This window comes from Pteropus alecto, unplaced genomic scaffold (genome assembly GCF_000325575.1).
Source record: "Pteropus alecto unplaced genomic scaffold, ASM32557v1 scaffold276, whole genome shotgun sequence".
In the NCBI taxonomy this organism is placed as follows: Eukaryota; Metazoa; Chordata; class Mammalia; order Chiroptera; family Pteropodidae; genus Pteropus; species Pteropus alecto.
Window position 1 is genome coordinate 6727502 of NW_006438074.1, and position 16276 is coordinate 6743777.

The 16276-nt window shown below is 51.4% G+C and overlaps 1 protein-coding gene across 1 annotated transcript in view; it reads left to right on the top strand.

Moving 5' to 3' along the window:
• Positions 1-25: 25 nt before the first annotated feature.
• The window catches only part of PLEKHD1 (pleckstrin homology and coiled-coil domain containing D1), a 25189-nt gene continuing 8938 nt past the window's right edge, over positions 26-16276 (top strand). Inside the window, exons 1-6 of the mRNA XM_006915160.3 lie at positions 26-395; positions 9170-9263; positions 9612-9701; positions 9932-10008; positions 10885-10976; positions 11962-12014. Coding sequence (XP_006915222.1) covers positions 247-395; positions 9170-9263; positions 9612-9701; positions 9932-10008; positions 10885-10976; positions 11962-12014 — 555 coding nt within the window. The 5' untranslated portion in view covers positions 26-246. The remainder of the gene's footprint in view (positions 396-9169; positions 9264-9611; positions 9702-9931; positions 10009-10884; positions 10977-11961; positions 12015-16276) is intronic.

The window sequence follows — 16276 nt, forward strand, 5'->3', positions numbered from 1 at the left end:
GGGCCCGCCCAACCCCGGCCCCCAGCCGCAGGCTGCGCGCCCCGCACCCCCTCGGCGCTGCGCTCTGGGCCCGCGCGCTTTAATGCAGCAGCTCCAGACACCGCCGCTCCGCGTCTCCACTGGCTGGGACTCGCCCCGACGGCGCCCGCAGCCGTCTGTCGCTCTCCCGCCCTCGCCCGGAGCTTCGCGTCCTTGCCTGCCGGCGGAGTGGGTGGGCCCGGCCAGAAGCAGCCCCACTGTGGCAGGATGTTCACGTCCAAGTCCAACTCGGTGTCGCCCTCGCCGTCCCTGGAGCAGGCTGATTCGGACGCGCTGGATATCAGCACCAAAGTGCAGCTCTACGGTGTGCTGTGGAAACGACCCTTTGGGCGGCCATCCGCCAAGTGGTCCCGGCGGTGAGTGGGCCTCCCGCGCCCCGTGAGGACCGCCAGGGGGCGGGGGGAGCCCAAGGCCTAAGGACCCCCTCCATCTCCTTCATTACGGCCCTGCCTCTGCCTTCCTTTGTGACCTTGGCCTCGCCCCATTTCACTCTACCATGGCTCCCACTGGAGGATGTGGATCCCAGATGTGGATCTCTGCCCCAGGGCTAGTAGAGCTGGGTGGGACCACTGGCCTGGGGATGGTGGTGAATTCTTTGTGGAATGGATCAAAATCTGGGTGGGGAGGTGGGGTGTGGGCTGAAGAGAACGAGGCCATGGCAGGAGCCCAGCTGGGTCAGGCTGGGCCAGACTCTGCTGTGGAGGAAATCACTCCATCTTCAACCAACGATATTCTCCTGGGACCCCACTGCCAATTATGTCATCTTTACAACCTCACCCAGGCCTCACGGAGCAAGGAGTAGGCTTAGAGGAGGGGCACTGGTGTCCTATCCCCAACCTTTCTGCCTACCCCCATCCAGTGCACACTGAGGGAGCTTCTGCAAGGCTCAGGACAGCAGAGTGAGGAAGGGTCTTCACCCAGCCCCCGGTGGAGCTAATGTCTGGCAACCCTTCCAACTGGCCCTTGAAATATATATATTTTTAATTTAAATCTGGGCAGAAGGAAAAGATACTCTAGTGCTCCCAGCTGAGAAGCTGGAACAGAAAGGAGGGGCTCAGCTCAGCTAGGGTGGAGACAAGCAGAGGCTGCATGGGGAGAGGGATAGATTGGTCTTGTCTGATGAATTGATCTGTTGGAAGAGGTGGCGGGGAGGTGCAGAGCAGCCCCAAGCCCAGTCTTTCAGGACCAGCTTCCTGGTCCCCAACTCAGAGGTGACTCTCCAGGTATCAGCCACTTTCCACTTATAAATGGGCTGGAAGTTATTGGAGGAAGGGGAAGCTCACAGTCCTGAACTTGCAGGAAGCTCCCAATGCTGGTTTCAAGAGCAATGGGCCATCTTCTGGACAGTTTCCACTTTCAAGCCAATCTCAGTTCTGAGATTTGCTACTGGAATGGCCTGCAAAATTCGGACCCTGATCTGGCCCTCCCTAGGGATGTGATCCTGCCAAAAAACCAGGAGTGTGTCCAGATGCCCCTTCCCATCCCATACCATGAGTCTGCCCTTGAGAAGGGGCCATCAAATGTTCCCAGGACCACAGATCATGAAGATGGGGTTGTGGTTGGTTCTGATGTTCTATTTAGATGAATTATTTATTATTTCTACAAGACCACAGAACAAATGGAGCTGTGGATGGTGTTTCACATTTTACAAAGCTGGTTTCACATATGTACTTTTGTTAGTCCTGCCAGGTTTGTCTCTGGGATTTAATGGGATATAGGCTCCTTGAATTCCTCCAAAGTTAAGCTTATCTCTGACCCCCTAAATGGAGGCCTGGGGCAGCATGGAGAGCATCTTGTAAAGGGCTTTTAGTTGTCTGAGCTGGAGCTCCTGAGGGTCAGGAGCAGCCTTGTCTCTAGCAGAGCACTCTAGTGGGGTTGGGAAAGCTGCTAGTAGGTTCAAGTGCCATTAGTAGGATGCCCTCTTCCCTTCTCTCTTCTGCCTCAGTGGCTCCAGGCAGCTAATACCCCTCCATTGTGTCTGGCTGCTGTCCTTGGTATTGCCTCTGGGTCTTGTCATCCAAGATTTCTGCCAGGCATTTTCCCCTGACTGTGTCCCTAGTAAATGCCAGGAGCCTGTGACCACACACCCCCCAAGGGTATGTCCCTGAGTTCCCTCACAGTTGTGGGGACCTGGCCCCTGCACCCAGAATTGATTCTAGGACTGGCAAGTGTCAGAGAGAAAGACTCCCAGCTAAAAGCTCAATAGTGGAGTCAGGGAGGGCTTGGAGAGCTGTAGCACCTCCCCTACCCCAAGAATCTCCCTGAGTACCCACTCAAAAAACCATCCACTCAAGAATTCTGGAGGTGTCACTATGCAAAGACTCCCCCTGCTCTGGGGCTCAGAAAAGACTAACATCACATCTACCCACTCTGGCCTCTGTCCATGTTCACAGTTGTAAAAATACACCACACACACAATTTACCCTTCTGTCAGTGATAGAGCCAGCGAGAGTGGGTCTGGGGGTGGGAGAGGCATGATGCTAAAGTCTCCTCTCACTTCCCAGCAGAGCCTTTTGAGCCCCAGTTCCCCATTTGTGAAATGGAGTCTCTGGACCTCAGCTAATTGGCAGCAGCGGGAAGGCTTGGGGAGGGGGCAGCTCAGGCCTGCCACCACAGCGCCGTGCCATTAGGGCGATCGATGCCCTAGCTGCGCAGCTGAGGGGAGGGGGCCTGGAAAGGCTCCTGCACTGCATAAATAACAAACAGGCAGGATGAAACCGGCTGTGGCCAGCTGGGTTTTATGGAACCTCTTCCACTCAGGGTCTGTCTGAGGGCATGTGCCTCCAACCCCTACCACCCCAGCAGCCCTGCCCTTCCTGTGCTAGGAAGATGACCTTGAGCTAAAGGGTCAGCTTTTTTCCCATGGGCAACGAAAGGAGAAAGGAATCAAAACATTTCTTCACAGAGGTAAGAGAATCTGGGAGAGGTGTCTAGAGGGTATGGTTGATGACTGTCCCCGCTTAGTTTGTGAGCAGTGGAGGCCCTGGTGCCGTTTGCAAAGACCTGGGCAGCTCACGGACAGGAAGCAAAGGAGTGGACTGTCTCGGCCTCAGGCGGTGTCAGCCCACGGTGGGGCTGGTCCAGTCGGCAGGTGAACTCTAACCTAGTTTTAGAATACTGTCCCCAGTATTCTAGTCTCTCCCCCAAATCCCTTCTGAACAAGTCCCAGGGCTAGAGCCCCTGGTGAGGAGGGCCCGGTCAAGTCCTTCCTGCAGCAGAAGCACCCACACGCCCTCTTGTCCCTCCTTCCTCCAGATGTAAGGTGGCCAGTGGGCCCTGCGCCCAGCCCAGCCGCAGTTCACTCTTGTGAAACATTGATAGGGCCCTGCCTCAGGGAGCTGATTCACAGTGTCCCCTAAGTGCCTAGGGACCCAGGAGCTGGTAGCTCCAACCCACATAACACCCATCTCAGTGTCCAAGGGCCTCAGGGATAAAGGAGGTGAGCGCTGGTTCTATTCTAGAGGTTTGTGCCTAGAGAAGGAGGGGCAGCCAGGCTGCGTGTTCCTCCTCCTTCCTGTGACATGTAGCCCACAGGTAGCTCCCATAGCCCCTGGGCTCTTGCTGCCCTCTTGAGAGATAAGTTTGGCCCAAAGTCTAATCTCACATCCTGAGGGAGTCTAAAACCTGCACCAGCGTGTCTTTCTAATCCCCAAGAGGCTCTAAACTTGCTTCCTTGTTTATGGATCAATTCACTGTCCCCTGCAGGCAGCGCTTGTGCCACCAGATGTGGAATTCAGCTCATTTCTTGGTCTCCCCCTACCCTTCCTGATTGCCACATAGACGCACAGTCTCTTGCACTGGTGTTTGTGAGTAGTGGTCTACGCTGAAGGGAAGACTTGGCAAAGAGAGGCGGAGGAGGCGTTTAAATCACAGAAGTACAAACACCTCCTGAGTGTCAGTTCCAGGTTTCTCATGCCTTCCCGGCACCCCTCTCACCACAGCCTTGACACTGTAGGACTCCAGACTCTGTCATCTTCCTTGGATTCCCTCTCCTCTGTACTTTCCCATCCCTCTCCTCCTCACTGCCCCCCAGGAATTCTCCCAACTCCAAATTTCTCTCACTCTGTGATGCAAGACCCTTTCCAGCCCCTGCTCCTAAATGTGGCTTTTACATCTCTAAACATTAAGGAGCTCGGCAGAGGGGATGGATCTTTGTTGAACCCGCCCAACTTAGAAGGTACCTGTGGATCTGAGGAACATTTCCCTTGACTTCCAGCTGGATCAGTTGTGAGGCCAGTGTTGGCCTCCAAGCTGTTGGAGGCCTTGTTGAATTCAGAGCATTGAGGAGGGGAGTAAAGGTAGGGGTAAAGCTTAGGATAATCCCTACGGGGTTCCCAGTTTGTGTCGGTTGGCACCTGTGTCCATCCTGTCACTTAAGCGGAGTCCTGGTCCTTGTGTTATCCCAGATTCCATTCTTCCTGCCTTGTCTAATTATTCAACCAGCCCTGCTGATTCTTATCAGCAATAAGTAATAACTCTATTAACACTAATAACTCTAATTTACCTGCTGTGCAGCCCTCAAAGCCACCCTCCCCATATCTAAAACTACAATTTGACCTCACAAGTACCCTGTTTGCAGCTCTCTTCATCTTTAAGAAGAAGCCCAGCCTTCTCACAGACTACACGCCCTCCCCTGCTCTGGTCCCTGCTTCTCTCTTTGACCTTAACTCACCTCTACTCCTCTTCCCTACCCCTACTACTGCCCACCCCTTTTGCACTTATCTGCCAGTAATACCAGACATATTTTGATAACCTTGAACACACTGTTCTTTGCATATGCTGTTTCTTCTGTCTGGGATCTATCTCCCTCTTCTGCTTCCCCCCAGATTCCTAAGATACTCCTATTCATTCTTCAAAACCCTGCTCAGACATCACCTCTTCTTAGAGAACTCCCTTGGCCAGACACCTAAACCATTCATTCCTCCCTGGTCTGCACTCTTCCTGTATCTCATACAAACTTAAAATGTTACAGTGTACCCTGGTGCTTTACAGTGTCACAGGGTACTCTTGTGCTTTACAGTGTTGCAGTAAACATAATTATCCCAACTCTCCACTTACCAGCTGTGATCTGGAGCATGCTACTTAACTTCTCTTTGTTCATTACCTCACCTAGCTCATGTGATGAGTGAATGAGTTAACATACTTAATGATGTTACTAAGAACAGGGCCTGGAACAAAGGAAGAGCTTGAAAAACATTAGATACTTTTTAAATTATTGATTTCTACACACTCTCTCCTGCATTTGACTCTAAGCTCCTTGAGAGCCGGAAATCAAGCTCCAGGGCCCAGCACCTGACTATGTCAGGTGATTGATTAATGCTCTCTGACCAGGGCTGACCAGGACTTTGCAGTTACAACAATTCCAGGTGATGAGAACCAGGCCTCAGAGAGCACAGCATTTGAACGTGTGGCTTTGTCAGCAAACAGAGTTGAGGTTCAAGTTTGCCTCTTACTAGTTGCTTAATCTCTGTGCGCCTCAGTTTCCTCACCAGTGAAATAGAAAAACAAATATCTCCATCTCAGGGTTATGTGAGAGATTTAAATAAGATGATGTCAATAACACGCAGTAAAGTGTGTGTCTTGGCACCTTGTAAATATTCCTTAATCTAGAAATGAATATACTATTTTTTAAGACCAGAGAAAGGAGGCAGCCAGTGTTGACACGGACCCCTTACCTCACGCACACTCTCTAGTCTTCGCTACCCCATGGGGTGGACAAGGAGGGTCTGAAGACAAGGGCTTCCCCCCGGACTAGAGGTGGGCCTGGATAAGAGGGTGGGCTTCCCACAGGAGGGAGCGGCAGATGCAGGAAAGTGCCATGTGTTTGGGGAACAGGGAGCTGCCAGCTGGGCTGAAGCCAAGAGCTCGCGCCAGTAGGAGCCCTGGGAATGCAAATGGGAAGGAAGGTCTGGGAAGGCTGCAGCAGGTACTGAACCTAATAACAGTAGTAGTACTAAGAAAAGTAAACATTTATTTTATTTATTTATTTTTTTAATCAAAAGTAAAAGTAATGGTAAAAGTGAACATTTATTGAATATTTACCATGTGTCACACATTATTCTAAGTCTTTATGTGAACAAATTCATTTAATCATCCTGACAACCCTAAGAGTTAGGTGCTATTATTCTCAAGTTACACTGAGGGACCCGAGGCCTACAGAGATGACTTGCCCTGGTCACTGGTCAGGTGACTTGCCCTGGTCACACCATAGGCAAGCGGCAGAGCTCTGACCCTTAACTACCCCAGCCTTGATACCTGCTGCATCTGGCCCATCCGTTTCCTGCCCAGGTGCTGGCACAAGGGAGGGTGGAAATGCTCCTTGGGCAGAGTAGTGTGGAGAGTAGGAGCAGGAACTGTTGTCCGTGGATTCCAATCCCAGCACCACCTCTGCCTTAGCTGTGACCTTGCACACATTACTTTACCTCTAGGCCTCAGTTTTCTCATCTGTAAAACGGGAACAAAGAGCCCTACCTTCCAAGAGAGTTACGTAGATCAAATCCTCTGATACTTGCAGAACACTTAGCACAGGAACCAGCACGTGAGAACACCTACATTAACTGTAACTGTCTCGGCCCTCACACAGCCTGCCTAACTCTGCCAGGCCCAGAGGAGGTGGCAATTATTTGTTGAATCAATGAATGAATTGTCACAGCAGTCCCAAAAGATGGATATTTGCACCCCATTTTGTAGAGGAGCTTGGAAAGGATGGCTCAGCCAGGCCGGGAGCTTGCCTGAGACTGTGGCTGGAGAGATGGAGGTCAGTGGACTCCAGAGTCCCTGTTCGCTCCCTGCCCATGTGTCTAATGATCATCTGCCTGTCACTCTGCACCCCCAAGTTCCTGGCACAGTGCTTTGCCCTGGGTGGATAGGGGCCTCCAGAAGTGTCAGGGAGGTAAGAAGGTATTTATCTTAGTTAAGGCAATTAGCCTATGATAAAATTGCTTTTGTTATATGTCACGTTGCATAGTCACAGGACCAACTGATGATGGTGAGGACTTACTGTACCTTCTAAAGACCCTATCTGCAAATACAGGCACATTGGGAGTTAGGGCTTCAACATGAATTTTGGGGGAACACAGTGCAGTCCATAACAATATTTCAGAAGCCATGGAAAGGGGAGGAGAAAGGGCCCCAGGAGGCCACCCTGTGCTGACTGTCTTATACTCTCCTGTGGGTGACGTATATTTAGACCACGTGAGTGCATCTCTCAGCCCTGTCCTGGATCCTCTGCAAGTTAGCAGAGTGATAAGCACAATCTCATTTGATCCTTACAATGATCAGATAAGTCTCATTATCCCCATTCTCAGATAAATAGACTGAATCTCAGAAAGGTAAGCTTACTTGCCCCCTGGCTGGGAAGTGGCGGGTGTGTCTGATGCCAAAGCCTGCATTTTTACTGACTCTGTGAAGTTCCCTTGGAACAGGCAGGGTACATCGTCCCTCAGTCCACAGGACTGAGTGGGCATGGCCCGCCGTCCCGGAGCCCAGAGTCAACCTCAGAACAAGATGGGCATGTGGGATGTGGCAGTGGTGCTAAGTGCCAAGCACGCAGCCCAATCAGCAGGTACGGGAGGAGCTTAGATGGCAGTGCGGGCTGGGCTGGTCACTAGGGGTGAGAAGGATTCGGCCAGGTGAAGAGCCAGAGGGAGGGCATTCCAGGGAGTTACATGGTCTCCTTTCGGATTCAGGTGGGAGGCAGTGAGCTCAGTGGTGGGAAAGCAGAGAAGGTGGGCAGGGTCAGGTGCGGGAGGGCCAGCAATGGCCCTGCCATGCTATACAGGGTGGTGTTCATGCGCCTCTTCTCTGCTGGGGGGAGAAAGCCCTGGGGAAGAATTGATATTAGCAGGATGTCACCTCTGGGGTCCACAGCTCCTTTTCTGTATCTGGCTGGGCCGAGAGGATCGGTGCAAATGGCAAACAGGAGTGGGAGTGAGACACACACCAAAGGACGAAGCACACTTCACTTTCTGGGGAGGGGCGGGGCGGAGGTGCGATGGCAGCGGCAGCAGTCCCGGGGACCCTCCCCACAGCAGGTGTGGCCTCAGGAAAAATCACGTGGCTGGCGGAACCTTCAGAAATTCACTGGCTTCATGATGCCCGCCAGCAACTTTTCAACCCAGTCACAAGAGGTGCGTTGGCAAATGGTTATGGGCTCTCTTGGGGTGCCATGAGGTGGAACAGTGTTCTGTAGATCTGATGATTTTCATGGTATAAATACTCCCCCTATGACTGACATCAAGCTACTGACACAATGTCACTGAAGGCAGAGCTGGGAAGAGAATCACACTGTCGGCTGTCATGAGCCCATCTGAGCCAGCTCCAGCCAGCACACCACTGCTTCCAGCTCCCCCAGTCCCATCGCTACAACAGCAGGGGCCCTGGGAGGAAGGAGCCAGCCACGCTGGGTGTCCTGGAGCCTTGGGGCTTTGAGGCCCAATAGGATCATCTTATCCTAGTCAGCTGCAGTCATTAGTCCTGTGAGGGTCACCAGCTGGGTCCAAGTGCTCCACCTAAAGGCATCAAGGCTGTTAGATCCCCAGCAGTCAGAAAGCACCAGGAGCCCAGAGATCCTTAGACCTGAGTCTCAGAAGGAGGCTGTAGAGCAGTCCGAGACATTAAGGAGTGAGTGCAAGTGTCACATGCGGGCTGCAGGCCTGGCCGCACCCGCCTGGTACGCACATTCCATGCGATCGCCAACCTTCATCATCACTTGTCCAAAGACCCACCTTGGAATCTGCATCTTCTTCCTTTCCTTCCGGCCTCTCCTGGGGAGACCCTAAGGGACTAGAGATAATGGCTCAGTGGGCTGAAGGTACTCCAGGGGAAGGACCACAGGTGACCTCTTGGGCTGAGGGTGATAGCTCAGGGGAGATGGAGGAGCCACATCTGGAGGCCTCTTGTGAGCCTCCCAGTTCAGCTGCCCACTGGTGCAAGTGTTGGCTGCCGGTGGTGGCGGGCAGCTGGGCCGCTGAGGCCTTTGCCCAAATTTTGAATGTAAGTTCTGAGGATCGGTCTGAGCTGGTGTCCCCAGGGGCTCCCCATGTGAGTGCAGGATCCCAAGGGTGCTCTCGTCCCGAGGAACCTCACCCTTCTCTCCTTGTTGCCCCTCCTTCCCCACCACCCACTTTAGGTTTTTCATCATCAAAGAGAGCTTTCTTCTTTACTACTCTGAGAGTGAAAAAAAGAGCTTTGAAACCAATAAATACTTCAATATACATCCTAAGGTGAGGGGGCCTGTCCCCTGGGCCATCGCAGGGGGAGGACTCTGTAGGGACCACAGGGGAGGGTATCCTGTGAGGGTAAGGGACTATCTCTTTCCTTGCTCTGGTCTAGAGAGAGCCTAGAGAACAAATCCTTCCTGGGGCACAAGACTCCCTGCCCCTCTTGGGCTGAGTCCCCACCCTCCTGTGACCCGGAGCCCGCCCAGCCCTACCTCTCCCCACTGGCAGAGTTCTGGTCTGACTCCCAGCCTGGGACCCTCAGCAGGACCTGGCTTTGGCTGAGGGCTCCCAGGAGCCTTGAGTGACCTGGGCGGGGTGTGGTGGGGACTGCCTGTTCCTATTCTTTCTCAGGGCGTCATCCCTCTGGGGGGCTGCCTGGTGGAGGCCAAGGAAGAGCCCAGCATGCCCTACGCCATGAAAATCTCCCACCAGGACTTCCATGTGAGTAAAGCTGTCCCCTCAGCCTGGGCTCAGCAAGGGCAGAGCAGCTTTTCTGGGATTCCCCCCGCCCCCCCCAGGTCCCTGAGGGTAACTCCTCCAGTGGCCTGGCCTGGGAGGGCTATCAGTGCCGTGGGGATGTGGGGTGAGAGAGCAGAGCCTCAGAGGCCTGTGGGTGACCTCTGTGTCCTCAGAGTGCCTCTCAGGTACACTGTGGCCCCTCTTCCTGGCAGGGGAACATCTTGCTGGCGGCAGAGTCCGAGTTTGAGCAGACACAGTGGCTGGAGATGCTGCAGGAGTCAGGGAAGGTGTAAGTGTTCCCAGCAGGAGGAGGCAGCCTGAGGTCCAGAAGGGGAAGGGGTGTGGGCTAGACCGACTCTGATCTTCCTTTCTCCCTGCTGGGATCCTGGTGGACACTGAAGACCCCAGGAGAGGGCAGGGTGGGGAGGAAAATGTCTGGGCCTTTTTGAGGTTAGGGCTGTGGGAACAAGTTAGGGTGGGCGAGAGGAGATAGGCCAGATTCAGAGCATCCATGAGGGGTCTCTTAAGTGAGCTTTGAGCAAAGTGAACTTTGCTTGTATAGAGTCACAGGTGACAGACATGGACACCATTTGTCTCCAACTCTTGGGAGCAAATCCAGCAACTATTAGGATTTGGGCGCCTCCTGACCCCCATCTCACCTCCCCAGGCCCATCATTAATCCTAGCAAAGACCAGAGCTAGTGCTTTGTAAGTCAGGGGCCAGATCATAGAAACCTCCAGCCCAACACAGTCCATTTGCACGCAAGCCTTTATCCTGGTACCTGCCTATTCAAGCCGGGTCATGCTTTTTGTCCAACAAATAACACTGAATGTGTGCCCTGTGCCAGGCCTTGTGCCTGGTGGTGGGCATTCAGCGTTGTAGAAGCAGCCAAGAAGCAATCTCTTCTTTCCTCCAAAAGGGCTGTTGGCCCAGCCCACTGTGTCCCACTTTGCAGCCTGGGCCAGCCTCCAGGGACTGTGACTGATAGAAGCTGGTGGCATGCCCAGAGCCAAGGGTGTCAGCGTGAAAGCAGGCTAGGATTCTGGAGAGAAGGAATGGGCAAGTACAAAACATGCACATTCTCTTTCTCTTCTACCCTTCTGTTTTCACGAATTTTGTGTTTCTTCCTCTTCTCTCTTCGGTCCCATCTGCCTTCCCTCCTCAGGACTTGGAAGAATGCCCAACTGGGAGAAGCCATGATCAAAAGCCTGGAGGCCCAGGGTCTGCAATTGGCTAAGGAGAAGCAGGAGTATTTAGGTTGGCTGGAGGGATGGGCTGGAGGCTGAGTAAGACTCCCTGATGGTAGCACTTCAGGGCCAGGGGCTTGTTGAAGGACGGGAGGGCGGGCTGCTGTCTTGGGCGAGGCTTAGCAGGCTTTGAGGAGCCAGACACCAGCGTGGAGCCTGGAGGGCTTTATGATGTAATAAATGTCCTTTTGGCCAGCATGAGGAGGCAGGAGAGCCTGGGCTCTGGACCCAGCTTTGTCACTTATCCATCAGCCAGCCATGTGTTATTTTAGGCAGCACAGCCTCTCTAAGCCTCAATTTCCTTGTCCTTAAAATGGAGACAAAAATGGTCCTTAGTTTTTGGAAGCGGTATGGGGATTGGGTTAAATGAGAACGCCTGTAAACACTTGTGTCAGGCACGCAGTAAGGACTCCGTAAATGGAGTCGATGTTATCCTGCCCTGGGCCGCCAGGTCCTGGGCTTGTCCCCAACACCACGCCCAGCCCACTTTAAACCTGACCACAGGGTTCCAGGACCCTGTGGCCCTGACTGGCCTGTTAACATGCTGTTTGGGAAAGGAGAATATGAGTCCAAGATTTGGTCTTTTGCCTGGGACCCTCTCCCCTGCAACCTTCTTAGACACATGGAGCCCCAGCACTGGTTCCCCTCTGCCTGCTCCAGACACCTGTCTCCATAGGACCTGCTCTCTCCTGCAGAGGTTAACAGCACTCCTGGGGGTGCAGGAACATACTTGAGCTCCTAAGGATGAGGCTGTGCTCGCCTTGTAAATGCACAAAGCAGGGACAGTGACAGGAAAGGAGGGTAGCTGCTCAGGCCAGCAAGGGAGCTTCCACTGCCAGGAGCTGGCCCCGCTCTTTAGCTAGCCTGGGCATGGCAGTGCTGACCTCGTCCTTGGGAGAAGTTGGGGGTCACAGAGGTGACTGTGGCACCGGTACCCTCAGGACCAGATCTAGAGTGGGCTTTTTGTGACAGTGTTTGTGTGCTCGCTTTGGCAGACAAACTGATGGAGGAGACGGAAGAACTCTGCCTGCAGAGGGAGCAGAGAGAGGTAGGTGCACACTGAGGCTGCTCAGAGTTACTGCCCCTCCCCACAACCTCCCTCTCTGTGGGCCCCTGAACAACCAAGGTGTACTGGCTTGTGCTTCTGGCATTAGGGAATGATGTGGGGGAGCCGGGCGCTCAGAGAACTGGATTGAAAATCAGATGGGCAGAACAGGAAGGCCAATGAGAGGACAGTGTTTGGGACTTGCTATAGCGTCTTGGCAAGACCTCTATTTCTCCTTGCCAATTCTGGGGAGGAAAATAAAAAAAGGTGGACAACCACCTCTTAGGGCAAGAGCCATCCGAAAATTTTATAAGCTGTTGTTGGTAGGTAATGAGCTGGTCGCCACTGGTGATAGTCACAGGAGGCTGTGATGGCCTCTCATTCATTGAGGGGCTTCTGGCGCCGTCGGTGTGATCAGGTTAGATGATCTCAGGAGTTCCTTCATTCTCTACATGTCAATAACACAAGTCTCAAGGGGACCAGCGTTGGCCTGAGGCAGCCTGTGGGGTAAAGGAAACACTTGCCTCATTGGAGAGTAGGGAGCCTCTGAAGTCTAACTTCATTTGGAATCTCCATGTAGCCTTGGGCTTTGCTTGTTCATTACCTCCCCTGATGGACAGGGTAGGGTAGTGGTTAGCAGTGTGGACTCTGGAGCCAGGCTGCCTCTGTTTGTATTGGACCTTCACCACTTCTAGCTGTGTGACCTTAGGCAAGTTACCTAACCTCTCTGAACTGAACATCAATATTCTCACATGAACAGTGGGGATAATAATTGAACCCATCTTATTAAGAATGTTGTGAAGATTAAATGAGACATTACATATAAAGTGTTTGGCACATAGTGCATGTTAATGTGTATCTATGTTTGTTAGTATTACAATCATGTTATTCAATTATGGGCCCATTTTGCATGTGAATTGCCTGAAGCCCAACGCTGCAGAGTGGCTTCCCTAGAGGAGCCCACAGAGGGAGGATACTTCTCTTTGCCAGTTGCTTTTCCTTGTCCTCTCCCAGGCAAGGGATAGGTCTGGGGCCATCAGCCTCGGCTCAGTGCCTGCCGCTCAACCTGACTCTTGCTAACTCTTTATGCTTCCCAGCCACCCCTCACCGGGCTCTGAAACACGCCCTACAGTCATCTTTCCAAAGCACCCCAGGCATTCCCAGAGCCTGGCTGAGCACCTCGCCCGGGTTGAGCGCTTCATGAATGTTTGTGGAACGACTCCATGAATGAACGTTTTTCATTCTTCTAATTTTATATTACATATTGACTTTAATCCAGTAGGACAATCTACCCACATTTTTCTTCCAAAAATTTACCAGATAATCCTGCCCATTTATTATTCCAGCTGGATTTCAGAATCATTTTGTCAGTTCACAACAACAACAAAACCTGAACCCAAACAAAAACCCCAAACCGGTTGAGGATTTGCGTTAGCATTGCATGGATTTAAGAACTGGCATGGCGACAGCACCAAGCTCTCTCTCACCCAGCGGCATTCGGGCCTCTGTGTCTCCAGGCTCTCATTCTAGGTCCTACATTGGAGTTTTGGTGTTATGTTCATACAGTTCTGTACATTTTGAGAAGTGAGACTTCTAGTAGGTTGTGAGCAACTTCAAGACAGGTAACCCAGGAAGCCAGGGGGTGGGATGGAGTGACAGACACAGCCACTGGCAGGGAGTAAGACAGACTTATCCATCAGAGAGGCTAAATCTGGGGCAGCAGTCAGCTGGAGGAAAATTTAGACGTTCTATCTAGGTCTTAAGCCAGGAAATGAGGACGGCAGAGACCCACTGTACACAGGCCTCGCTTAAAGCCGTAGCATGTTGAAGGAGGGAGGCCTGTCAGCTGTGAACTCCCTGGCTTTTACAAAATGTGAGTGAGATTCACTCAGGCCCAGCTGGTTCCTGAGGTGAAGGCTGCTCTGAGCAGACTGGAGGGAGAGGACTGGCCCAGGCTAACATTCCTGTGTCAGCTGCTTGCTCCAGATCAAGAATAGAACAGAGTCTTTCCATTAAGGTTTTTCTTCCTTAACTTGCTCATCCATATAATGGGTCAGCCTGTCCCCTGTACCTTTCCCATCTCCAATCCAGGTCATGGAGATTGCCTGGGTGTGCCATAGGCCACTTAGGAAAGAGACTTGGGACAATGACCCAGTGATGAGATGAAGATTTTCTGGTGTCTAAGAGACAGCTTGACCTGAAGGAAGACTCAGGGTCTGGAACCAGGAAACCCAGATTAGAGTCTCTGCTCTGTCACTGACTGTGTGGCCTTGGACAACTTAACCTCTCTGAGCTTCAGTTTCCCCATCTGTGATGCTCTGATAAGAGTAGTGGCTATGCCCACCTAGCTCCTGGGTGGCTGTGAGGCTCAATGAAATTGAATGCAGGGGAGCGCTTTGTGGACTGGCCAGACCCATGCAGACATGCTCCATGTGATGGTGTAGCCCTGCCATCCTCCGTGTGGCAGAATTCTGGGCCACAGGCAGAGTGCAGAGGAAGCTCATCTGCCTGGGGCCAGAAGACTATGCCCTTCCTTGGGCACAGGTCCCTCAAATGTCCCCACCTCCTTGTGGACTCGTCTTTCTCATACCCTGGAGGAGGGCAGCCTGCCTACCTTTCCTTTTCTGGCTGAACTGTGAGAGCTCAGCCTTGCATGCGTGTGAGCACATGGGAAATCAGAAATGCCAGGGCCAGCCAGGCAGGGTTCTTGCCACTGGGGTGCTCCCCGAGCACACGCTCCTGGAGCTGGAAAGAACCTTCCATTTCAAGGTGAAGCTCTTTATCAACCTTCCCGATGGATGTTGATCCTGATTCTGTGGTGGGTAACTCACTACTGCTAGAGGTAAACTCTGCATTATTTCTTTGTTATTTGAAAACTCTTCCTTCATTGAGCTGGAATTTGCCTCCTAGTGACTTCTTTCCAACATTATGCTCCCACAATTTAAGTCTGGTCCAAGAGTCAGAAGAACTACAGTGAAGAAAGGCTTTCGCTGAAGCAGGTCATGGCTGACCTCAGTCTATGGCAGTTGTTACTCCTGGGCTGCAGGAACAGAAGGTTCTGGTTGCTCTGAGCTTATAGGTTGTAGGTTCCTCTCGAAACAGCATTCTCAGGCTACACCTGGACATCAGCTTTATTTAAAAGCCATTCAGGTGAAGTGAAAGGTGGAAGAGAAGTGAGCAGCCAGGTAGGAGATTGTCTTTCTTTTTCCTCTTTACTACACAAGCTTTTCCTAAGGGTAGGAATCATGCTCCTTGTAGAAAACTTAGAAAACAGACTTAATCTCACAATAGACGGAGAGCTACTGTCAATTTTTTGGTGTTTTACTTTTGTCTTTTTTTTAAAAAAAATACATTATTCTTATATATATTTTAAACATAACAAGAACGTGTCAGATATTCAGTTTTATGGACTGCATTTTCATTATACTGTTTGTTGTACCTTCATTAACATTATACCTTTAGCAATTTTTCATGTCATTCAACGTTCTTTGAAAACATCAGTTTTAGTGACCATGTACTGATTTATCCTATGTGATGTTTCATTTAACTAATCTTTTATTTGTGGATAATCTAGGCTGTTTTCACTATTATAAATTACACCACAGTGAACATCCTTCTACATTAATCCTGGTCTACTTTCCAATTATTTCTTTAGGGTAGATTCGTATAGGTGGAATCACACTGAGTCAAAGGATGAGAACTTTTAAGACTTCCGATGCATATTGCCGGATTGCTTAACAGAAAATTTGTACCTTTTTACACTTCCACCAGCAGTGTATAGACATTTCCATAGCATTCTAATAATTTACTTTCTCTCATTTTTCAATTGCAAAAAAGATGTCCCAGTGTGATAGTAAATACAGGGAAATATTTGTAAGTTGGAGTGCTAGAGAAGGGGGCTCTCCAGGGAGGAGAAGCCAAGGTTGTGTGTGGGTTGGCATCCTCCAGCAGGGTCCTGGGTGATCTGTTCTGAAGCAGCAGAAGCCAGGTGCCTCTAAGAGCCAGGTGCCCTTGTGATTTTACAGGGATGCTTGCAGCCTGTAATTGCCCCAGTCCTCTGAACAGCAGGAAGAGGCCACCAGAGAGAGGCAATAAGTCAGGTTTTTAAAATCTGAGGCCACAGAGAAGTTTATCATCACTAGCAAGTATATGTGTCAGCTACAGAGAATGTATTAAAATAGAGGCTTTAAAACTTTTTAAAACAATGAAATTCCTTTCATCAAAAAGGGGGAAGTCTATAAGAATAAAATTTCAATTCTATTTAT